Genomic DNA, 23,184 nt, shown 5'->3' on the forward strand with positions numbered 1-23,184 from the left:
CCGGGATTTGAATGACTCCTTACCCTCTCCCTTAAAACCCACTTCCTTTTGTCTTCCCCTCTCCTTCCCTCTTTCCTGATGAGGCAACAGTTTGTTGTGAAAGCTTGAATTTTGTGTATATGTTTGTGTTTGTGTGTGTGTCTATCGACCTGCCAGCGCTTTCGTTCGGTAAGTCACCTCATCTTTGTTTTTATATATAAACTAATAATTGCAAATAATGAAACAAGTGAACTTTGATTGCTGTGATACTTTGTCACTATTGTAAACAAACCCATCAATTAGGTAAGAAATTTTTTTGAAAGATCTTGTGGGAGGGATGTAGCACATGAGGGAAAAATATCAACACACACGTAACAGTTATTGTACTGTCGGTTCATTTATTTTTACAAACAAGAAATTTTACAACTATTGCTGCCACACTCAACACTGTCAAGATTTCTTAAGGATTTAAGACATGGAAATAAGCCGAAAAAGCAGTAATGGAAATAATGCTTCACACGCACATTCACCTCCCGTAACCCACCATTCATTAATAATTTCAGATAAACACAATTATCACAGGGATCATACACAGGTGATTAAATAAATAAATTATACATAAATATTATTACAACAATATCACTAAGAAATCCTGACCAGCAGATATGAGCATTTTAACAAGAGTACTATTACAGGGATCACTAAAATATACACCACGCAGTGGCTAACAGTTATATACCGAGTGCTGTGGCAACCATCTTCTCTTAAAATCATGACCAGTTTCTTTTTCCTATTTATTACAAACGCTAAGCCTTTGCATTTCAAATTCGGCACAGTAAGGCAGTGTTTATCCTTTACCAAAGATTACTTCTACTAGTGGCCCACACACACTTACTTTGTGTAAAACAAGTCTCACATACTATCTCATTTTTCATCAAAACTGCAATTTCATTTTCTTCTTTACATAATTTTCCATCTAAAGAGGTGTGGAGGTGTGTGTGTGTGTGTGTGTGTGTGTGTGTGTGTGTGTGTGTGTGTGTGTGTAAGTGAGCAACCAATTTGAAACACATTTCATTCACATACATTTCATTTCAGGAGCTTGGAGAGGTAGTTTGTTTCCACAGACATGGAGAATACATGTATTAAGATACAGATCTCCAGACTGTGTTGAAATCACATCCACTCAACACTCTCCAATAATTCATAACAAATTTATATCAACACAATTCATGTTAAGTATGTGGTACACTACATTTTAATTTGTGATTATAAACAAATGATGCTGCCCCACTCTCAAACACCCTTCCATTTACAGTAAGCTTTGTTGGAGACAATACCACACTATCCTTTTACAAGACACAGCCGAGCAATGGAATTTCTAGTTGAGGCAGCCATCACAGAACTATGTGTGTGCACAAAAGCTGCCTCCAACGGTCATTTCAAATTTTGAGGCAGATCCTTCTCTTATAGAAAGAAGATCTCCAAAAGATGTCCGACGGTTACGCTGCCGAAACTGGTTCGACCGACATCGCTAATAAGGTAATGGTGAAATATAGGCTCAGCGTCTGAAGGTGGGACAAAATAGTGCTACGAGGTACTGAGAAGTCCGCGGTTGACAATTGTCACAACTATTTAACTACCGCATCGCCTATTAAGTACTTGGGCTGTTCCTTCAGAGGAACTGTCTGCTCCTGGCAGTTTGGAAACTTACTACTATTTGCTCCTGTAACATCCACCGCAACACAAAAACCGTGAATAATTGAAGACGGCATTGTGAAAATTTACAACTCTGTAGTGCCTCGACGCAATTACAAATAAACCGTCTACGGCACAACTGCTTTCTTATTTAATAATTCCTGCACTGTAGCTGCAAACAAAGCGTGGAACCCTGTGTCAATTACCGACATGTACTACAGTTCGAAGATAGCTAAGCCGAGCTGCTTCCTAGATGTGCACATCCAGAATGCCTACATTATTGTCTGCTACTTCCTTTCCATCTAAGGCAGGGAATTTACACCTCCGCTACACGACGCTACGGCAATCTCTCTACTACTGTCGGTACATTCCACGACTGACTGCATTTCTGTGCTTCCCCTCCCACTTGCAAATATCACGAATGCAATTTTGTTCATTCCCACAGACGTACAATCATTCACACAGCCACTCTAACATTTTCATTAAACACTCGGTAGAAACAAGACGACATTCACACTTATTAACTATCAACCGTCAGCACTCACACTACACACTTCCCTCTCATTCTCATTTTTGTTTCGCCTAAAAGATTTAGCAGGGCCGACGGGCAGGACATGATCTCCGACGCCACCCCACTCGACAGACGCGTGCTTCGCGAGCGTCTATGCGGCCTTCGCCGAACCCTTCACCATCTTCATGAGGCCGTCAGTCGACATCGACTTGGGCCTCTCGATGGGCAGGCCGAAGATGCGGTCCCAGACGAGTGACGCCATCACACCCAGGGCACGCGACACTCCGAACAGGACCGTGTAGTAGTTCATCTCCTTCAGTCCGTAATACTGAAAACATAATAAGTCCTCAAAGCATTCATTTCTTACAGTATAAGAAAAAACTAGTCTCAATGTGATGGGTTCCAATTTGTTGTTTCTTTGGTATGAGAACTGTGAGAATCTGAAGCTCAGTATGTCAGCCAGATTATTGTCATTGGTTTAACAGTTGCATACCACCTGGGAGGGGGGGGTGGTTCAGTGACTGATCCAACAATGTTTTGGGCTACAATTCCCTTGTGTTGATTATTTTATTTAATACCTACATGACATTTATTATAATGATTATTACTACAACTAATAAGAGCTTCTGGTTTACATTCACTGTTGAGTTACAGTGATTATTATTTTTTAATATCTAGCAGCACAACATCCACTCTCAGGTAACTAGTAAACAGTACAGTGCGTGGAAGCTCATATTTCCGTGGCACATTGATAGAATGTATAAAGAAATGAAACTGACAGATGATGAAATAAGAAATTTGCTCGAGAACTCTCGACAATCAATATAGTAGGGAACTATCTGGAAGTTCAAGCTGTGAAGCAGAAGATTTAGTCACGGAACTTCCAGATCGAGTTGTTTCTGTCAACAGTGAGCCCGATGAAAATGAACAGGTTAGGTATTGGTAGTACATTAGGATGACCGCCTCAGTATGTAAGTGGTTTGCATGCTGGCCTCCAGCTCCATTTTCATATTTTTATAGACATTCGAGCAATAAGAAGGCGACACAGGCTGAAGGCACGTCGATCATCTTGACAGGAAAGTGGTGGCCCTGTCAGATACGAAGTGGATGACTGAGCTTTACACGGATCGAAGGAGGATGTCTGTCCCTAACATAATTAGAGCTCCAAAATGAACTAGCCCAGGGATAAAACCTGACACACTAAGTAAAGCTTCTCTCTTTTACTTTGAGAAAATCTTCGTTATTACTGTCACTTGTACCAACCAAAGAGTAGGCATTCTTTGGGAATCATCTGAAGAGATTTTCATGAAGAATTATGTAGCTTTTTAAAGGGAAGAAACACTGGCATCAATGTGAATTCCTTAGAACTGTGGAGTCCATAGACAGAACAAGGAAAGTTTATGTGATATATTTAGCAGCAAAAATTTTCCTATTTGCCGAACTTCATTTTCATAGCATAGACTGAGGCTCTTTATGGAAGTTCTTGCATTTTGACGATGTTCTAAGATAGACAAATTTGCTTCCACCAGCAATATAAGGAACACCTCTCCCCGAGTTTTATAATCCTAGTGTCAGTTACAGAGTAGGAAGACTTTAATATGTCACAGAAGTGAGCCCATTATGCAATTCAGATATGAAATACTGCTTCCCAGTGGATCCCTATGCTGGAAAGCATGCCTATGAGAAACTATAACAGCAGCCACAATATAGTTAGAAAGTTGGTTGAAACGTGTAACCTGAAACAATCAGGAAGAAACATTACCATTGACAAGTTTACTACTGTTATACTAATAACCTGATCTTTTGAAAGAGGAAAGAACTACAGTTGGCACTATTCAAACTGACTAATGTGATGTACCTACTGAACTCCATCCTGTTTCTCTTTTAGTGACGGTGCCACTTTAGCCAGTTAAATGCCCAAGTCAAACCAACATCACAGCACGAATGTGGTGGAAGAGAAGCCAGATATCATCCTTTCCGACAATTAGAAAGTCGGAGTGGATACACTCCGTAAATGTGTACAAACGTACTACTGACAATGACCAACACAGCAACAGCCAACCGTGACGTTTTTCACCTCTATTGATATTTTAGTATAAAATCAGTGTCTTATGTCGAGAGATACACAAGAAATGGGCAAAGAATCACCCCATAAAGAGTTCTCGAAGAAAGCAGTATGTGAAAGACTGCACTCGGAACTTTGCTACCTCGACGTGAAGACGACGCAACATGAAAAGGCCTACACACAAAATACACAACAGCAATTATTAACTTTTGAGTACGAGAGTAATGAATGTCAAGCAGGTCACATGACAAGGGCCAAGAGGGAGAAGTAACATGTACAGCTGTGCATAACCTGCAAGCTGTTAAGTCGCACAAGGGAAGACTAAGTATGTGAAAGCTTGCACGTCTTGCAAGTAATACAAATAAATGTAAAATCATGATTTATAATTGATTTAAACTTCATTCAAAGGTGTTTTATAAACTCAGAGTAGTTGTGTCCCTGACAACTCCTCCCACCCCATTGCTGTTGGCCAGTGCCCCATAGAGCACTGGTATGCCACTTTTAAATATCAGTCTGAAGATTCGTTTGACGGAGTTCTCCACACAAGTCTCTTCATCTCTGCCTGACTACGGCAGCCCACATTTGAGCCTTCTTCCTGTTTTCCAGCCTTCACCTCCCTCTCCAATTTTCAAACCTCTTTCCTTCCTTTACCAAGTTCACGATTCCTCGATCCGTCACGAGGGATGTAGCAGTAAATTCCTCCATTTAATCAACTTATAGAATGTTTTTGTTGGTAGTAATGCAAATCAGCATTTTATATTTTCTTTACTACTACTACTACTACTACTACTACTACTACTACTACTACTACTACTAAGTAGTTTCATTGCCCAAATAGGAAAACCTGGCTACAGCTTCCCATCTCAGTTCTACTCTAAGCCTAGACAAAATTTAACTAGAGTGGGAGATGAAGCTTTGGTACTGACAGCTCAGTAGTGTCATTCCGTCGCCTAGTGACTGCAGGTATCCGGACACCAATGGACTGCACTCTAGCTCAGGGCCGCACAAATATGGAAAACCGCACGCGTGCAAAGCGAGGTGCAGCGAATGCCTGCACAGTGCATTGGTTCAACTCGGCATACTTCGTCTCAACTCTGCTTGCCATGTGAGGACGATGCTGTGCGCTGCCGAATGCGCTGCCAGACGGCTCAGTCAACATTGAAATACGTAAGCGCAAGACAATTACCAGAATAATGGAACCATCTGCTCCCAAAAAAATGGAAAATTGCCGAAAGTCAATTTAAACCGGAATGGGAACTCTCCTACTTTTTTGTGCGTTGTGACGATAAAGCCAAATGTCTAATCTTCGGTACACTAATTACATGTGTCAGAAAATCGTCTACTGAAAGTCACTACAGCAAATTGCATTCAGAAAAGTATAGTGATGTAACAGGGCATGCCAGAGAGGAAGAATTACGGAAGTTGCAAACTCTCGCAGAAGAGAAGTCTGTATCTACAAACGAGGTTTGTTGCAAGTACTTTAACATGTATATTTTGGTTAAAGGTCATGCGAAATGAAGTAACACTTGTTAAGATTCCTTAGTTTTCGTTTTCGCATAAATTATTTGTAACATATCTTTTTTTTTCTCTACTTTAGGGTGAAGAAGATGAGGGGTGTTGCGAAAGGTCTCTCGGAGCTAGTTACAATGTTGCTCTACGTTTAGCAAGAGCTGGGAGGCCATTTATGGATGGGCCATTAATAAAAAAACATTATGTTGGACGTAGTAGAGACAATGAATCCCACATTAGCTCCCGCGTACAGCAGAATACAACTTTCCAGAATGACAATACATCGGAGAATCAACGACATTGCTGAGAATTTGCACGAACAACTGGCAGCCAAAACTGAAAACTTCCTAGCGTACTCCATCACACTTGACGAGTCCACGGGTATTAACGACACGGCTCAGTTAGCAATATTTTTGCGTGGCGTGGACGGCGACATACATGTAACGGAAGAGCTCCTGGATACGATTTCGTTGAAGGACACTGTTACAGGGGCGGATATTTTAGCAGCTGTTGAAATGGCAGCTGAAGGAATAGGACTCCCTTGGAAAAAGCTGTTTTCTGTAACCACAGACGGGGCACCAGCAATGTGCGGTGAAGCAAAAGGGTTTATTGGCCTACTGCGGAAAAAACGTAACATGCCGAATTTACCTTCCGTTCATTGTTTTGCACACCAAGAGGCTATTTGTGAGAAAGTTATCGGTCTTAGATGTGATGAAGATAGTGGTGTGTATCGTGAACTACATTCGTTCTCACGGACTCACTCATCGTCAATTCAAAGAATTTTTGATTTCCTTTGAATAGGAGTATCCAGATATTCCCTACCACGCTGAGGTGCGCTGGCTGAGCTAAGGGAAAGTAATTTCCCGAATTTTTCAATTACGCCACACTGTGGCTCAGTTTTTGGAGAGCAAAGGACATACGGAGCCACTTTTTCATGACCCTGAATGGGTAGCTGATTTAAGATTTTTAGCAGACATTATGGCTCTCTTAAATGATTTAAGTCTGAAACTCCAAAAAGAAAACAATCTCATCAACGATACGATCAGCAAAATAAACGCTTTCCAGTATAAAATGAAGCTCCTCAAAAACGACCTTTCAGTGAAAAATACGCAACACTTTCCTGAACTAGGTAAGCGAGATATAAATTGTACCTTTATTAAAACAGCCTGATTTTTATAACCACTCTAATCAAAACGGTACTATGTTTTTGTTTGACAGCATCTGTGCAGGAAGGAGCGCACTTTGAAAACTACGTCGAGGTGCTACAATCCCTCGAAAATGCGTTTAACGACCAATTCCAGGTAATGTGCCGATATACGACATACAGCTAAATAAAGGAGATTGCGTTACATAGGCAAGTGTAACATTACATTAAAACCAATTGTACAGATTACATATTTATTAAAATCTATCGCATTTTAGTACGTCGAAACAACGGCTTACATTACTTTCATTTATTAACATTGGCTTTGTTACTGTTTCAGGAAATTACCTACCTGCAGCCAATTCTCAATGTTTTTGTGAAACCTTTTTTGACGGATATTGAAAGTGCGCCTTCAGATTTACATTTCGAACTAATTGATTTGCAAAGCGATGTTCACCGAAAGGATGTGTTTTACAATACAAAAGGTTTGCTCCAATTCTACCAGAATTTGCGGAAGGAAGAATTTCCTAAGTTACACAGGGAAGCGGCGAAGATTATTTCTATGTTTGGTTCCACTTGTGTATGTGAAAGGTTTTTTTCTGTTTTGTCTCATACAAAAACTAGATTGCGTGCGAGTATTTCTAATTGTAATTTGAAAAATTCTCTCGGAATTGCTGTCAGCCAATCTCTCGTTCCAGATCTTAGTAGCATAATTGCAAATAAAATAAAGAGCACATAGGAAGATACATTTGTGTTGAAACCAAATTTAAAATTGTTACCATTACAGTTATTATACGAATCTCTTTTGTACCGGTACACCAAACTGAGCTCTCCACCTAATGTACATTAGTATTTGGCAATGACAAAAACAACAGGGTAAAAGCTTTGAAACAGGTCGAGACAGGCGGCGCGAGAGACACAAGCTAAGGAAGTGAGAGGCAGCGCTGTTGCGCAAAGCCGAGGAGTGGGGGGTCTTGCACCGTCAACAACATAGCGCAGCCGTGTTCTGCACTCTGCGATGCACCGGTGCATGCACCTTGTGCGGCCCTGCTCTAGCTGATAGCAGGAGTCACACTGCCACTCTGGGCATGTCAAGAACGTACCAGTGAGTGCCTCACGTGCAACCGGTGCCGTCATTTGTGTTAATAGTTCAGTTTGTAGTTTTTTTTTTCTATAATGTTTATTTGCTTCTGTTTCTTTTTGTACCACATCCAGTGCAATGAGTAATGCCAGTTGAACAAGTGAAGTAAAACGGATGAAGGAAAGTATGCTACCTACACAGCTGAACCACGAATTTGTGTGTTCGGTGACGGATGACTGGGGAGGGGGGCGGGGGGGGGGGGGGGGGGGATGCCCTTATTTCCTGTTGCTCAAGTTGTAACAATAGAGAAAGAACAGTACAGCATAGACTGTTGCCAGAGCGGCTCGAAAGGCTGCACACACCAGGAATGAAGTGGCAGCTTTGGACAATTTCCATTTACATGGCTATTATAAGAGAAGGCAACATCCCACTATCTAAATTAATTTTGTCACTTCAGAAACAATTTTTTTTTTAAAGGAAGCAAATTTTCCATTATGTACAGTGCCAACAGACTTAAGTTTCAACCATTCAGTGTTTAATGGACGCAAAATATTGATGGAATTAACAGATTTAGTTGGACGGCAGTGCACATTTCTGCACAGAATTGTGGGTGAGAGAGACAAAAATACAGTGTGGATAGATGAAATGTGAGTTAACGCTAGCCAAACTGCTTGTCGGTTTTTCATTAAAAAAGACAGGCAATTACTATCGAGAGACGATCGGTGTGGTTTTTTGAAAACGGTTCGAACTATTGCTTGTGACGAATCTGACAAGTTCGTCAGTTATCGTGGACAGTCCCCCTTACCATTCCGTTGCTCATGACAGGACACTAACTTTGCTAAAGAAAAACCGAGATGATATTCAGTAGCTGAAACAATGGAAAGCCGATTTCAGAGCAGATTTAAAGGAGGCAGAATTGTGGTGCAAAAGAAACCACAACTTTGGATGTGTAACTGGTGTTTTTTGCTTGAAGGTATGTGCACAAATTTGTTCAGCATCCTCCAAACTTTATAACTTTGACACCATTGAAGGGGTGTAGGACCAAACAACAAGCTACATTGTTGCCAAGAATAAAAAAGTTACGATCTCTGAAGTTGAGAATCTTCTTGTAGCAGTTATCAATCGAATGACAAGTGAGACACTGACAAAAATTGTGAACAGTACTGTGTCATCAAAGAGGCAGCTAAAAATGAAGGCTGTTGTGGAAGAACATGTACAAAATTTAATTATACGACTGGGATAGATGGTGCTGAAGATGACTATTTGAATTACGATGCTGACAATAATTAGAGTATCTCCATTAGCACGACTACAATACACACTCGTTTTATCATCGTATTGCGAGTGCCATCTTCAGATTATAACTGTTAATATAATGACATTATTCTCTCTTTTGTTGTAGAACTAATTAATATTGTTCATATTTAACAGCAGAAACAAAAACTGCAAATGTTAAACAATATGACGAAATCTTTTCCATTTATATTGTGAAGTCCGACATAACTTTATGATACGTCACCATATTAGATACTAAACGACGACTCTTCAATTTGAGATAACATATTACAAGTAGGAACTGTAAATAAATTGATCCGTACAAATACGACCTGCATGTTGTCAACACTTTTGTTTCTGCTGCTAGAGAACCTGTCCGAGTAGAGACCGGGCGTGGAGTGCCGTAAGCCACGTACGGCAACATTGCCGTCTGCCTGGCTTAAGTGTCAATACTAATCACTCATTTTGCAGACTATACACTCCCTCCTTGTTTTACTTTTGCTGAGATTCATTTCCTAGCCTTTTTTGAAGACACTTCCTACTCTGTAGAACGGATCTTTTGAAGTTGTTTGCTGCCTCTGTCACCAACAAACCTTAAAGGTTAGCTATTTAGGAAACGTTAAAACCTAACATATATTTTAAAATGTCAACGAGAGGAGGAGGAGGAGGAGGAGGAGAAAATAATTTTAATGAGACAGAATAATGTTCCACTATCAGTCATTTAATATACAACACTACCAATAAAAGGATGGAATAATGGCAATATTATGCAAAGTATAGACTGCTACTCACCATATAGTGGAGATGAGTCCCAGATAAGTAGAACAAAATGAACTGCTAACCAATTAAGCTTTCGGCCAAAAGGCCTTCTGCATTAGACAATGTAGACTTATTCACACAAATGCACCTCACACTCACATGACCAGCAGCCAAAGGCAGACCCTGTCGACATGTTGTCTAATGCACAAGAAACCATTTGGGCTAAAAGCTTAACTGCCTAGCAGTCTTTTCATTGTGCCCGTCTGCAGCTCAGCATCTCCACTCAAAGCTGAGTAGCAATCAATCCTTTTCACAACACTGTCAATAAACCTCGACATAAATTTTTACTCTATATTTGTATGTTAAATTACATTAGAACCAAACATGGCCATGGACATGTAATAATGTGAAAAGCATACGTAGATCACACCGCCACACAACTGATGATGGTTTGAGAATATTCTGCAACTTGTTACTTCTTTTGTAATCAGGAAATTTTCATTGTGAAAATTACATTTGTGACTATGACGCCGCCGCCAAGGAAAGGTGTTTTATCAGAAGAAAGATGCATTTCTAGGTTAAATGCTTGAACTAGGATCTGATGGTGAGTGTTCATCAGATGTGATGGTATCATCTGGAGTGCCCTAGGGAAGTGTGGTAGGTCTGCTATTGTTTTCTATCTACATAAACGATCTTTTGGATAGGGTGGATAGCAATGTGCAGCTGTTTGCTGATGATGCTGTGGTGTACAGGAAGGTGTCGTCGTCAAGTGACTGTAGGAGGATACGAGATGACTTGGACAGGATCTGTGATTGGTGCAAAGAATGGCAGCTAACTCTAAATATAGATAGATATAAATTAATACAGATGAATAGGAAAAAGAATCCCGTAATGTTTGAATACTCCATTAGTAGTATAGCGCTTGACACAGTCACGTCGATTAAATATTTGGGCGTAACATTGCTGAGTGATATGAAGTGGGACAAGCATGTAAAGGCAGTCGTGGGCAAGGCAGATAGTCGTCTTCAGTTCATTGGTAGACTTTTGGGAAGATGTGGTTCATCTCTTAAGGATGACCACTTATGAAACACTAATACGACCTATTCTTCAGTACTGCTCGAGCGTTTGGGATCCGTATCAGGTCGGATTGAGGGAGGACATAGAAGCAATTCAGAGGCGGGCTGCTCGATTTGTTACTGGTAGGTTTGACCATCACGCGAGTGTTACGAAAATGCTTCAGGAACTCGGGTGGGCGTCTAGATGAAAGGAGGCGTTCTTTTCGTGAATCGCTACTGAGGAAATTTAGAGAACCAGCATTTGAGGCTGACTGCAGTACAATTTTACTGCCGCCAAATTACTGCCGCCAACTTGCATTTCGCAGAAACACCACAAAGATAAGAGAGATTAGGGCTCGTACAGAGGCATATAGGCAGTCACTTTTCCCTCTGTCTGTTTGGGAATGGAACAGGGAGAGAAGATGCTAGTTGTGGTAAGAGGTACCCTCTGCCATGCACCATATGGTGGGTTGCGGAGTATGTATGTAGATGTAAATGAATTGGATGGTGGAATGAAGTGAATATTTTACTGAATGTTGGTTAGAATAAATTCGTGCTTAAGGATGATTTCTCTCGTCTCCAATTTTTCCAAATATTGACTCACCCATTTCCCATACAGTACATACTGCACCTGGAGAAAATACACTTGGCAAAAATACTTGAGTGAAAAGACAAATATAAGGGACTGTCACATATTCTATTATGGTAAACTAGACTTCATTCGAATAAAGTTCTGTGGGAGCTGTGCTACTGAGAACTGTTGACGCATATTGCACGAATCACTGGGAACTTTGGGTAAGAACAGGATCGTAGTTATTGTCTAGTTAAACCCACTCCAGCTTTGTGGGTTTTTAATAATCGTTTAAGGCAAATGCTCTGATTAGGCAACAGCCAGTATGTATGCGAAAGAAAGAAAGAAAGAAAATATCAACATGGGAATCTCAACTGTTCCTCCCCTGCCCTTCCCTCTAGTACAGAGGTCTCATCTTTTATGGGCTAATTCCAGCTTTTCAAGTGTTACTCCAGGATGCAACTTTGTCCGCATTGCTGTAATGTAATTAAGGTTCCAACGCCCTTTTAAAGGCTATACTGCGTCACTTGTTATTGCTGGACTCAGGAAAAGACAAAAACCAGATCACTGTGGTGCCCCACATTCAGAAAGGGAGCAACCTTAGTTTACAGTTTTTCTTCATAGTAGGGTACCATGTACAATGAGATGTACAAGAAAAACTCAACTGAGGAAACGATTAAATAATAAGAACTGCAACTCTGAGCACATCTTCGAGAACCAAAATATTTAGTACAAGGGTATAAAATTATGTTTCACAAACTCTAGGAATTTACTTTTACATAAAAACATTACAAGAGCTTCATACAAACAAGGGTTAGAAAATCCTTCACTATGGAGGTACAAAAGAATTCCCCATAGTGACACCAGGTTGTGTAATTTACATCAAACATGCATTTTCATTCACTTTTTCATTTGCAGTCAGCAATGACATTGTTTTGTTTTCTCCAACTGCCGCCTGTTCTGTTTGGTATGCAATTGTGGATCACACTATTTGTGCAAAGAAGCAACAAAAATTAAGAATACTGAGCACAATTAAAATTTCATGATAAGCCTCAATGGTAAGATTCAATGATGACAGTGCCATCTTCAGTGAAAGTGAGGAAAATTGCAATATCTGTTGAATGGAATGAACACTTTAATGAGCACACTCAACAGATACAAAATAAACCGAACAAAGAGACAATGAGGAGTCGAGGAAATGAGATGAGTAATAAACTTATCAAAATTGGGGAACACACAGTACATTATGAAGAAATAATTCTGACAGCTTGGAAGCAAAATATAAGAGGATGAAGCAATGAGGACATAAAAAGCATACCAGCATATGTAAAGAGGGCATTACTCGCCAAAATGTCTGCTAGTACGGGCGCTGACTGGGGGAAGAAACCTTTAAGAACACACATTTGGAGCACAGCATTGTATGGAAGTCATTCACACTGTGATAAAATCAGAAAAGATCAAAGCATTCATGCAGCAAGTAGAGAAAGTGGTTTCCACCATTTATGTGGTGGAGGAGGACACGACGGTAAGGTATTTGTTAATGTATCAGTGAATAACTTATGGTACCTGGAGCTGTAGAATGAGTAACTTTAAGGGGAAGATAGATACTGCAATATACACTAAATAAGTAACTGATGGCATAGGGTATAACTGCTACTCAGAGATGAGGTCGGCAGGAAAGGAAGTGGTGGTCCACATAAAACCGGTCATGAGATTTTGGGGGGGGGGCGGGGGGGTCGCACGGAGTCTGAAGACTGCCAATACTGGGTGTTACAAAAAGGTACGGCCAAACTTTCAGGAAACATTCCTCACACACAAATAAAGAAAAGATGTTATGTGGACATGTGTCCGGAAACGCTTAATTTCCATGTTAGAGCTCATTTTAGTTTGTTCTTCCACCTATGCTCAATGGAGCAAGTTGTCATGATTTCACACGGGATACTCTACCTGTGCTGCTAGAACATGTGCCTTTACAAGTATGACAACACGTGGTTCATGCTCGATGGAGCTCCCGCACATTTCATTCGAAGTGTTCGTACGCTTCTCAACAACAAATTCGGTTACCGACCGATTGGTAGAGGCGGACCAATTCCGTGGCCTCCACGCTCTCCTGACCTCAACCCTCTTGACTCATTTATGGGGGCATTTGAAAGCTCTTGTCTACACAAACCCGGTACCAAATGTAGAGACTCTTCGTGCTCGTATTGTGGACGGCTGTGATACAATACGCCATTCTCCAGAGCTGCATCAGAGCATCAGGGATTCCATGCGACTGAGGGTGGATGCACGTATCCTCGCTAACGGAGGACATTTTCAACATTTCCTGTAACAAACTGTTTGAGGTCACGGTGGTACGTTCTGTTGCTGTGTGTTTCCATTCCATGATTAATGTGATTTGAAGAAAAGTAATAAAATGAGCTGTAACATGGAAAGTAAGCGTTTCCGGACACATGTCCGCATAACATATTTTCTTTCTTTGTGTGTGAGGAATGCTTCCTGAAAGTTTGGCCGTACCTTTTGGTAACACCCTGTATATGTGGACCAACCTGATGATCTGTGTGTGTCTATAGTGCATGGAGAGGGGGGGGGGGGGCGGGGGTGGGGGGGTGGGGGGGGGGGGAGAGAGAGAGAGAGAGAGAGAGAGAGAGAGAGAGAGAGAGAGAGAGAGAGAGAGAGAGAGATTTTACAGCAACATCTTAGGTCATCAAATTTCTGAAAGCCTAAAGCTCTGAGCCACTGTATTCACTTACAACTGCCTTGCACATACCTGCAGGAGGATGCCAGAGTGGGCATCCACATTTGGCCACGGGTTCTTCACCTTGCCGGTCTCCATCAGGATGGGGGGAACCACCTTATACACCTGGGCCACCAACTGAAACAGACCGACAGCCAACATTATCAGACAGTCAAATGCTAGTTGATAGAGCTATTTACACAGATGAAGTTGGTACCATTAACGGACCAGAGGACATCTAGCAGGGCAGTTCTTAACTGCAGGCATCCACATGAGCTAGTGTTGATAATACTGAAAGTGAACAAACTTTTAACTACTTCTTGCATAATTGGAATAACTTTTCAAACCTTTTCTATCTGTAGTCATGTATGAATGCATTTTTCAAGCACTCACGTTTTACTTCTAATAGCGAACAAGTAAAATGACAAGTCTACCACCACTAGACAAGCACGTGTTTTCAGACTGTTTACCATAAACAATTCATGTTTAAAAAAGAAAAACCTTGTTTAGAATAGTACTTGATACTAATGCCCTCTGTGATACTATCTGAAACTAACAGGACCCCTATTCCATCATTAACTGTTACAGCATTACATTTCAGAGCTTTTATGCACCAGACCCCCATCCAGTTAATTGGAGTTTTAATGTATTTTTTAATAGTCAAATTAGTTTTAAAGACCCTCTACCTAATAATATATGCAATAGTAATTTCATTATGCACTTAAACATCAGACTGCTGTCTGAAGGTATGATCAGGAAGCTTTATGATATAGAAATTATGCTAGAAAGTGTGAAACAATCTGTGAAAGTAATATGCCTTAATGAACATTTGCTAAAATCTGAAAATATCAGTCTCCTGAATAAACTTACAGGTTATAAACTGGCTACCAGCTTTTGTAGGACCAATGGGTATGGAAGCTCTTGCATACTAGTTCATTCCACGGTAGACTATGATATCAGACAGAATTTTAGCCATCTGAATGAAGAAGGTACATTTGAAAGTTGTTGTATAGAACTTAAAGAGTATAACATATTAATTATCAGCATAATAATTATCAACATAATAATTATCAGCATGTATCGCACCCCTGGGTACCATATAAGCTCTGTGTTTTTAGGCAAGTTTGACACATTGATACATAAATTAAGAAGTGAGAAACTGTACAAGAAAGTGGTTATATGTGCTGACTTCAACATAGATGTAAGGACTGATGACGAATTTTATATTGTAGTAGTTATAATTATCACGTAAAAGGGAAGTTTCTTCTAGATTTAGGAGTATCAGACCATAAAGCGCTATTTGTATCCCTACCGAAGCAAAATTCAGTCGGCACAACAAAATGATGTAGGAATTTCAGTCAAGAAAATGTGGAAGTATTTTGCAAAACACTGAGCCAAACCAAGTGTACAGTCAGCAAACACACTTCCACAAGTGACAATTACAATAACTCTCTAATTGAATTCTTGGCTATATTCAATGAATGCTTTCCATTTATAACAGTGAGGACCAGGTCCCAAAAATTTAGATCCTGGGTAACAAAAGGAATTACGAGTGTCTAGTGCTACTAAGAGGAAACTGCATATGGAGGCAAAACTAAATCGAAGCCCTCAATTTCTTAAGTATGAAAAAAACCATTCCACAAAATAGTTAAATTAGCAAAACGTACTGCGAATAATAACTTCATTTCAAATGCAAAAAACAAATCAAAAGCTGTTTGGTTTGTTATAGGAAGCGAAGTTGGCAGTGAGAAAATGCCCTTCTAAAATAGTGATAAATGGTAAAGCTGTTACAGGACCCAGTGCCATTTGTGAATCATTCAATGACTTTTTCATAAACTGTAACAAATTTGGTGACTGTTCACCACCAAAAACAAAGCCCAATATGACAGACAGCAATTGCCCATGTTTTAAGTTCTCTCATGTTTCCAGCTCTGATGTCATCAAAAATCATAATGTCCCTAAAAAATTCAAAATCTGCAGGGTGGGATGAGATCACCACTGAAATAATAAAAATAGTACGTCACAGTATTGCATATCCACTCTCTTTCACGATCAACCAATCTAGGGAATTTTTCCCAGCTTGATTAAAGTATGTAGAAGTTCGGCCCATACATAAAAAAGACAAACACGATGAATTGGGCAACTATAGGCCAATCTCACTGTTACCAATTTTCTCAAAAACATTTGAAAGAGCTGCATGTGATCAGATCGAAAATCACAATTCATCTAACAGCATTATCTTAGGTAACCAATATGGTTTCAGAAAAGGCCGCAGCACAATCCATGCGATAAATGAATTAGTCACAAAAGTCAGCAGATGTCTTGATGACAGAATGTGTGTGTCGGGCATCTTTTGTGACCTGTCCAAAGCCTTCGACACAGTAAATCATGGCCTGCTTCTCCAAAAATTGGCACACTATGGTTTTCAAGGCAAATGTCTTAGCTGGATGTCATCATACTTGGCGAACAGAAAACAAAGAGTACTTACTAACATCAACGGCAAGAAATTTCTCTCTGGCTGGAAACACAATTAGGTGTTCCACAAGGTTCAATATTAGGGCCACTACTTTTTCTGTATTAATTAATGATATGCCATGTCAGGTCCAGTCTGATACTATCCTCTATGCAGTTGACTCAACAGCTGTAGTCTGTTGTAAAAATGAGGTAGACCTAATTCGCCATATTGAACAAACATTTGGGGAAGTGGAGGCATGGGTCAAAAACAATAACTTGACATTGAATTTTACAAAAACAGAAATTGTTCATTTCACCACAAAACAACCTGCACAGTCTATAAGTGAAATAAGGTATATGGACAAAAAATTAGAGACTGCAGACTGTGTCAAATTCCTTGGTGTATTAGTCAATAAAAACCTGTTATGGAGTCACCATGTGGACAACATACTGGGTTGACTTGAATAGCCTTGTATATATTATGAATACCTTTTATAGTATTACCGATTTAGCTGTAAGAAAAACTGTATCTAATGCATATTTTGTTTCAGTCATTAGGTATAGTATAATTTTCTGGGTTCTGGAGGGGGGGGGGGAAAATTACTTAGAGCTTTTAGACTGCAAAAAAGAACCATCCGAGCAATGGTGGGAGCAAAACCAAAGCAACATTGTAAACCTTTATTTGTAAAACTAGATCTAATGAGCATCCCAAGCATATACGTCTATAAAACTCTCACTTTCATGAAAAGAAACCCACAACTTTTAGAGGGCAACTACTTCTTTCATCAATATGATACTAGATATAGAACGAGCTACATGTTACCTATCCACCATCTAAAATCATATAAAAAAACCCCTTACTACATGGGTATGAAATTTGTAAATAAAATATGGAAAGATATGGATGACCTAAATGTAAAAGGTACCAAAAGAGACCTGGAAAAATATCTGAAAGATAAATGTTACCACAGTTTAGAAGATTTCGTGAATGGGAACAATGCATTATAATTATAGTTAAAATACCTCTTTGGAGATGTTACACCTTATATATTATTAGTTTATTGTCTATTTTTCGTATTATTATATAGTGTGTAAAACTGACAAGTCACCTATGTCACAATCTTTGATTGTATAAGGCATGTTATGTGATAATAAAAATTGAAATGAACTGAATTGAATTCAATTGAATTAACATTTATGGCACGATTTATGTGACTGAATGTTTTTGGTATGATTTATACGAATGAATCTTGAAAACAGATACTAAGGAACATTTTACACCACTAAAAAACATTAGGCTAAAACCTTTTAACCCCGGTCTATTCCTTAACCCTTTAACTGCTCTGGACGTGTTAAAGCGCGCGTCTTCGTACCTGTCCCTGCGTGCTCTGAATGTGTTGACGCATGCCACCAGTCCTCCTACGTGGTACTCTGAACATGTCTACACATAGACAAGTAGACGTGTCTATGCGTAGACAAGTTCAGAATATCAGGTAGGACTGGTGGCGCGCATCAACACGTTCAGAGCAAGCAGGGACAGGTACGAAGACGCGCGCTTTAACACGCCCAGAGCAGTTAAAGGCTTAAAGCTGCTGTCATTTCAACATGTAAGGCACAGTTTTCTGTTGCAGAACCATAAAATTGCTTTGGAATGGTCTGGAAGGCTAAATCTAGTAGTGAACAAGTAAAATTAATGTAGAAAAAGTGGAAAATGCTACCTTCTTTTAATAACGTATTTCAATATAAAACTCTCAACTGGTTCTGTGCATTCCAGGTGCCCTCCAACCCTAGTTGCCCTTTGACTGACTGAAGCATTTTTTTTATTTTAACCATACAGGAGGACACGATTTCTATTTTGTGTTTCTCCATTATCACGGCAGTCTCGGCTGTAGGCAGCGCTGCACATGGAAGGAATGCCAGGTGCTTCATTTCTTCATCTGAATTCTCTTTCTTCATCTTGCTCGGCTGGTGTGGTGTTATATACGGACGAGTCTAACAATATGACCACCTACTTAAAAGCATACTTGCCAACAGGGCTCTCTATCATAATGTCACTTCCCATTTTCCTAATTTCATAGTATGTGCTGTTAAGGTGGCACAGGACTTCCTGCACGTTTTACCTTCAGCGAAGTGTCTGCGATCGGCACCTATAAAGGAACGAACTGGATACAAACCCACAACTGTAGCTGAAGGTGACTAGCAGGAAACTTGTCAAAACATCAGTACACAGAACTCTGCGGATAATCCGAGAATATTTCACAAATGAAATTTGCCGAGAAAGCCCACATATTCCTTTATACTTTCAAATACACCAAAGCAAGTGAACGCAATATTCGTATGTGGCAGGTTACCTTGAACATCGGGTCATCGGGCAAGTGCTTCATGGCGAACTCCCTCTGGCAGGTGTAGCGCGGATCTGTCTTGCGCAGCACCGCGTGGCCGTAGCCGGGCACCACCTGGCCCGACTTCAGTGTCTGCCAGATGAACTCCTTCAGCTTGTCGTCCGACGGGTTGTCGCCCAGCGCTGCCTGCACCTTCTTCAGGAAGATCAGCACCTGTTGACGAGGCACGGACACACTGAGTAAAACTACTCCCATGTCCCAAAAACTGGCCACTACTACATAATAGGTGTAAAACACAGCACTGGGCTATAAATAATAGGTTGGTGAACAGTATTTTGCTGTAAGTTTATGAAACAACAAATACACATAACTCAGACTTTAGTCATCAATAATATATTCTTCACTATTTACAACAATCTGCTAACACAAAGGTAACTTTTCAATTCCAAGTCTAGAAATTGTGTAGTTTTTAAGTGAAGAACTCGTCGAGCCTAGTTTGGAGCGCATTTTCATCTGGAAAGGAAGTTATTTGAAATTTGTTCAACAGAATAAGGTGAGTGTGGAATGATTTCCCAACCCAACTCCTGTATGTATGCACGTGGATGTTATCGTTACGTAGCATAAGTTAACCCAGTCTTCCTGGTTGGTTGGTTGGTTGAGGTTTAAGGGACCAAACAGCAAAGTCATCAGTCCCTTGTTTCAAATATGCGCCATTCCGCTAATGGGACAACTCAGTAAAGTCATAACAATAAAACGGAAAAAGGGAAAAAGGGAAAAAACGTAAAAAGGCAGTCATGTCGTCATTGGTAAAAAACAAAATGAGGGAAGTCGGCAAGAGAACGAACCCAACACTATGCTGAAGCAGCATAGGCAAGACCACCCGTGACTTAAAAGGTACAACTGCTATAATGTAGAAAGTACGTATGGGAATAGAAAGACTAACCAAGCCTTAAAAAAAAAGGGTAAAACAGAGTAAAAGGGGAAGAAAAGAGGAATTCGGTCAGGGAGGTGAATCAGGAATCTCCAAACACTGCTTACAGTGAGAGACACCCAAACACTCACCACCACGCCCCAACACCAGAGCGAGATTAAAAACCTTAAAACTGAGAATAAAAACCACTCTCCCGGAGGAAACCGAGAACCAGAGAGACCATCCGGGAATCGTCAGCCAACATCAAAGGTAAAGTGTGGGGGAGCCTGTACTTAGCACGCAGAGCCAAAAGAAGGGGGCATTCAACCAAAATGTGGGCTACTGACTGGAAGGCTCCACAACCACATAGTGGGGGTGGCTCATCACGCAAAAGAAAACCATGGGTCAGCCAAGGATGGCCAATGCGGAGACGACACAGTGTGGTCGAGTCCTTTCGGGAGATGCGAAAGGAAGAACGCCACGGGCCTGGTGTCACCTTAATTGCACGAAATTTATTAGACAGGGGAGTAGAATCCCAGGAATTGGCCCATGAGTGTGCGAAGTGGGATTTGATGTGAAGCTGTAAATCCACTGCAGGAGGGGCTACAGAAAACGGGGGGGGGGGGGGGGGGGGGGGGGGGGGGGGGGTAAGTAACTGCTCCCCCAGCCAAACGATCAGCGAGCTCATTACCCGGGATACCCACATGGCCAGGGACCCAAAGGAAGTCAATAGAACAAGCAGCATGGTGAATATCAGCGAGGTGGTCACGGGTAGCAGAGACCAAGGGATGGCGCGAAAAACACCGATCAATAGCAAGAAGGCCACTCATCGAGTCCGTGCATAACAAAACGCGGTTGTATTGGGACTGTTTAATAAAGGTAAGGGCCTGGGAAATTGCCATCAATTCCGCAGTAAATACCCCACATGTAGGTGGCAGCAGATGACTTTCCGTTCCAACAGAGGACGTGAAGGCATACCCAACACGATCAGCAGATTTAGAGCCATCAGTGTAAAAAACAACAGCATCCCGAAACTCCCACAAAATTTGGCGGAAAAAGGAACGGAACACCACCGGGGGGGGTGGAATCTTTCGGACCGCGGCGGAGATCCATCCGAAGTCGAGGCCGAGGAACTAACCGAGGAGGGGTGGAGGGGAGGGAGCGAGGAAGACAGGACGAAGAAGGAAGCTGAAAATCACAGCAGAGACGCAAGGCGCAGCCCAACCGGTAAACCCGCCCGAGGGCGGGAGTCGGGTGAGCGACTTCCATGGTCTGGGAACAGGATAGAATAGGAAGGATGCGTGGGAGAAGAACGGATAGTGAGGGCATAAGACACCAGAAGCTGGGACTGCCGAACAGAAAGGGGGGGGGGTATCCCAGCTTCAACTAGGAGACTATCAACAGGGCTAGTAGGGAAGGCACCGGTGGCTAAACGGATACCACGATGGTGGACTGGATCCAGCACGTGCAGTGTGGAAGGAGCAGCTGAACCATAAACTTGACAACCAAAGTCCAAGCGCGACAGAACTAGAGCACGATAAAGACGGAGGAGGAGGGAACGGTCCGCACCCCAAGACGAGTGGGCAAGGAAGCGAAGGACACTGAGTGTACGGAAACATCCTACCTTCAGGTGTCTGATATGGGGCAGCCAAGTGAGCTTGTTATCGAAAAGAAGACCCAGGAAACGAAACTGTGGGACCACAGGCAATCGTCGAGCAGCGAGATAGAGCTCTTGATCAGGGTGGATCGTAGTACGGCGACAGAAGTGGACCACTCGTGATTTTCAAGGAGAGAATTGAAACCCTTGTGAGAGGGTCCAGGCAAAGGCACGCCATATAGCTACCTGGAGCTGCCGCTCTGCAGATGCCATCGAGGAGGAACTAACCCAAATGCAGAAATCATCCACATACAGGGCAGGGGCGACCAAGGGACAGACAGAGGCCAGAAGTCCATCGATAGCAATGAGGGAAAGAAGGACACTCAAGACAGAACCCTGTGGGATGCCCGTCTCCTGGGTCCGTGGAGAACTAAAAGCAGTACCAACTCTAACTCTGAATGACCGATGGATCAGTAACTGGCGGATAAAAATCGGGAGTGGGCCCCGAAGACCCCACTGATGAAGGGTAAGAAAGATGTGATGGCGCCAGGTCGTGTCATAGGCCTTGCGAAGGTCAAAAAACACTGCAACCAAATGGCGGCGCTGGGAAAAAGCCTGCCGAACTGCGGATTCCGAGCGAAGTAAATGATCGATTGAAGACCGTCCCTCTCGAAAGCCACACTGGTAAGGCGACAAGAGATCCCGAGATTCGAGGACCCAATTGAGCCGACGGGCTACCATCTGTTCAAGTAACTTACAAACAACATTGGTCAAACTAATTAGCCGATAGCTGTCAACAGATAGGGGGTTCTTACCAGGCTTAAGGACAGGAACCACAAAGCTATCCCTCCACTGAGAAGGGAAGTCACCCTGGAGCCAGATACGGTTAAACACCCGAAGAAGATGTTGCCGTTGTGGAGCACTGAGATGTTGAAGCAGTTGGTTATGAATGGAATCTGAGCCAGGGGCCGTATCATGAGAAGATAGAGCAGAAAGAAATTCCCAGTCAGTAAAAGGTTCGTTGTAAGATTCTGACTCACAAGGGATGGAACATAAGGTAGAAGCTTCAGCTTGCTGTTTTTGATGAAGGAAAGCAGCTGGATAGGAGGCTGACGCTGACGCCACTGCAAAATGGGTCGCAAGATGTTCTGCAAGAACTAATGGGTCCGTACAAATGCCATCTGTGAGGTGAAGGCCTGGGAGGGTGGACTGCCGATGGCAACCTTGGAGAGAACGAAGTGTAGCCCATACCTGTGACAGAGGGACAGTAGAACCAAGGGAAGAAACGGATCGTTCCCAACATATCCGCTTGCTCTGTTTGATTAAATAACGGGCTTTAGTGCGAAGGCGTTTAAAGGTAGTAAGGCTGGCTACGGATGGGTGCCTCTTAAAAGTGTTGCAAAGCTCGACGGCGATCACGGATGGCAATGGCAATGGCCGTACTCCACCACGGGACTTGCCGGCGACGAAATGGTCCAGATGAGCGTGGGACAGCAAGGCTAG

General features: G+C 41.8%; 1 protein-coding gene across 2 annotated transcripts in view; it reads right to left on the minus strand.

Annotated features, from left to right (window-relative positions):
* Window positions 1-351: 351 nt before the first annotated feature.
* The window catches only part of LOC124720371 (probable citrate synthase 2, mitochondrial), a 234,300-nt gene continuing 211,467 nt past the window's right edge, over window positions 352-23,184 (minus strand). For both annotated transcript variants that reach the window (XM_047245699.1, XM_047245698.1), the window contains exons 7-9: window positions 19,184-19,387; window positions 14,412-14,516; window positions 352-2,513 (exon numbers count right to left, since the gene is read on the minus strand). In XM_047245699.1, coding sequence (XP_047101655.1) covers window positions 2,337-2,513; window positions 14,412-14,516; window positions 19,184-19,387 — 486 coding nt within the window. In that variant the 3' untranslated portion in view covers window positions 352-2,336. The remainder of the gene's footprint in view (window positions 2,514-14,411; window positions 14,517-19,183; window positions 19,388-23,184) is intronic.

The sequence above is a fragment of the Schistocerca piceifrons genome, chromosome 11 (assembly GCF_021461385.2).
Source record: "Schistocerca piceifrons isolate TAMUIC-IGC-003096 chromosome 11, iqSchPice1.1, whole genome shotgun sequence".
Taxonomy (NCBI): domain Eukaryota; kingdom Metazoa; phylum Arthropoda; class Insecta; order Orthoptera; family Acrididae; genus Schistocerca; species Schistocerca piceifrons.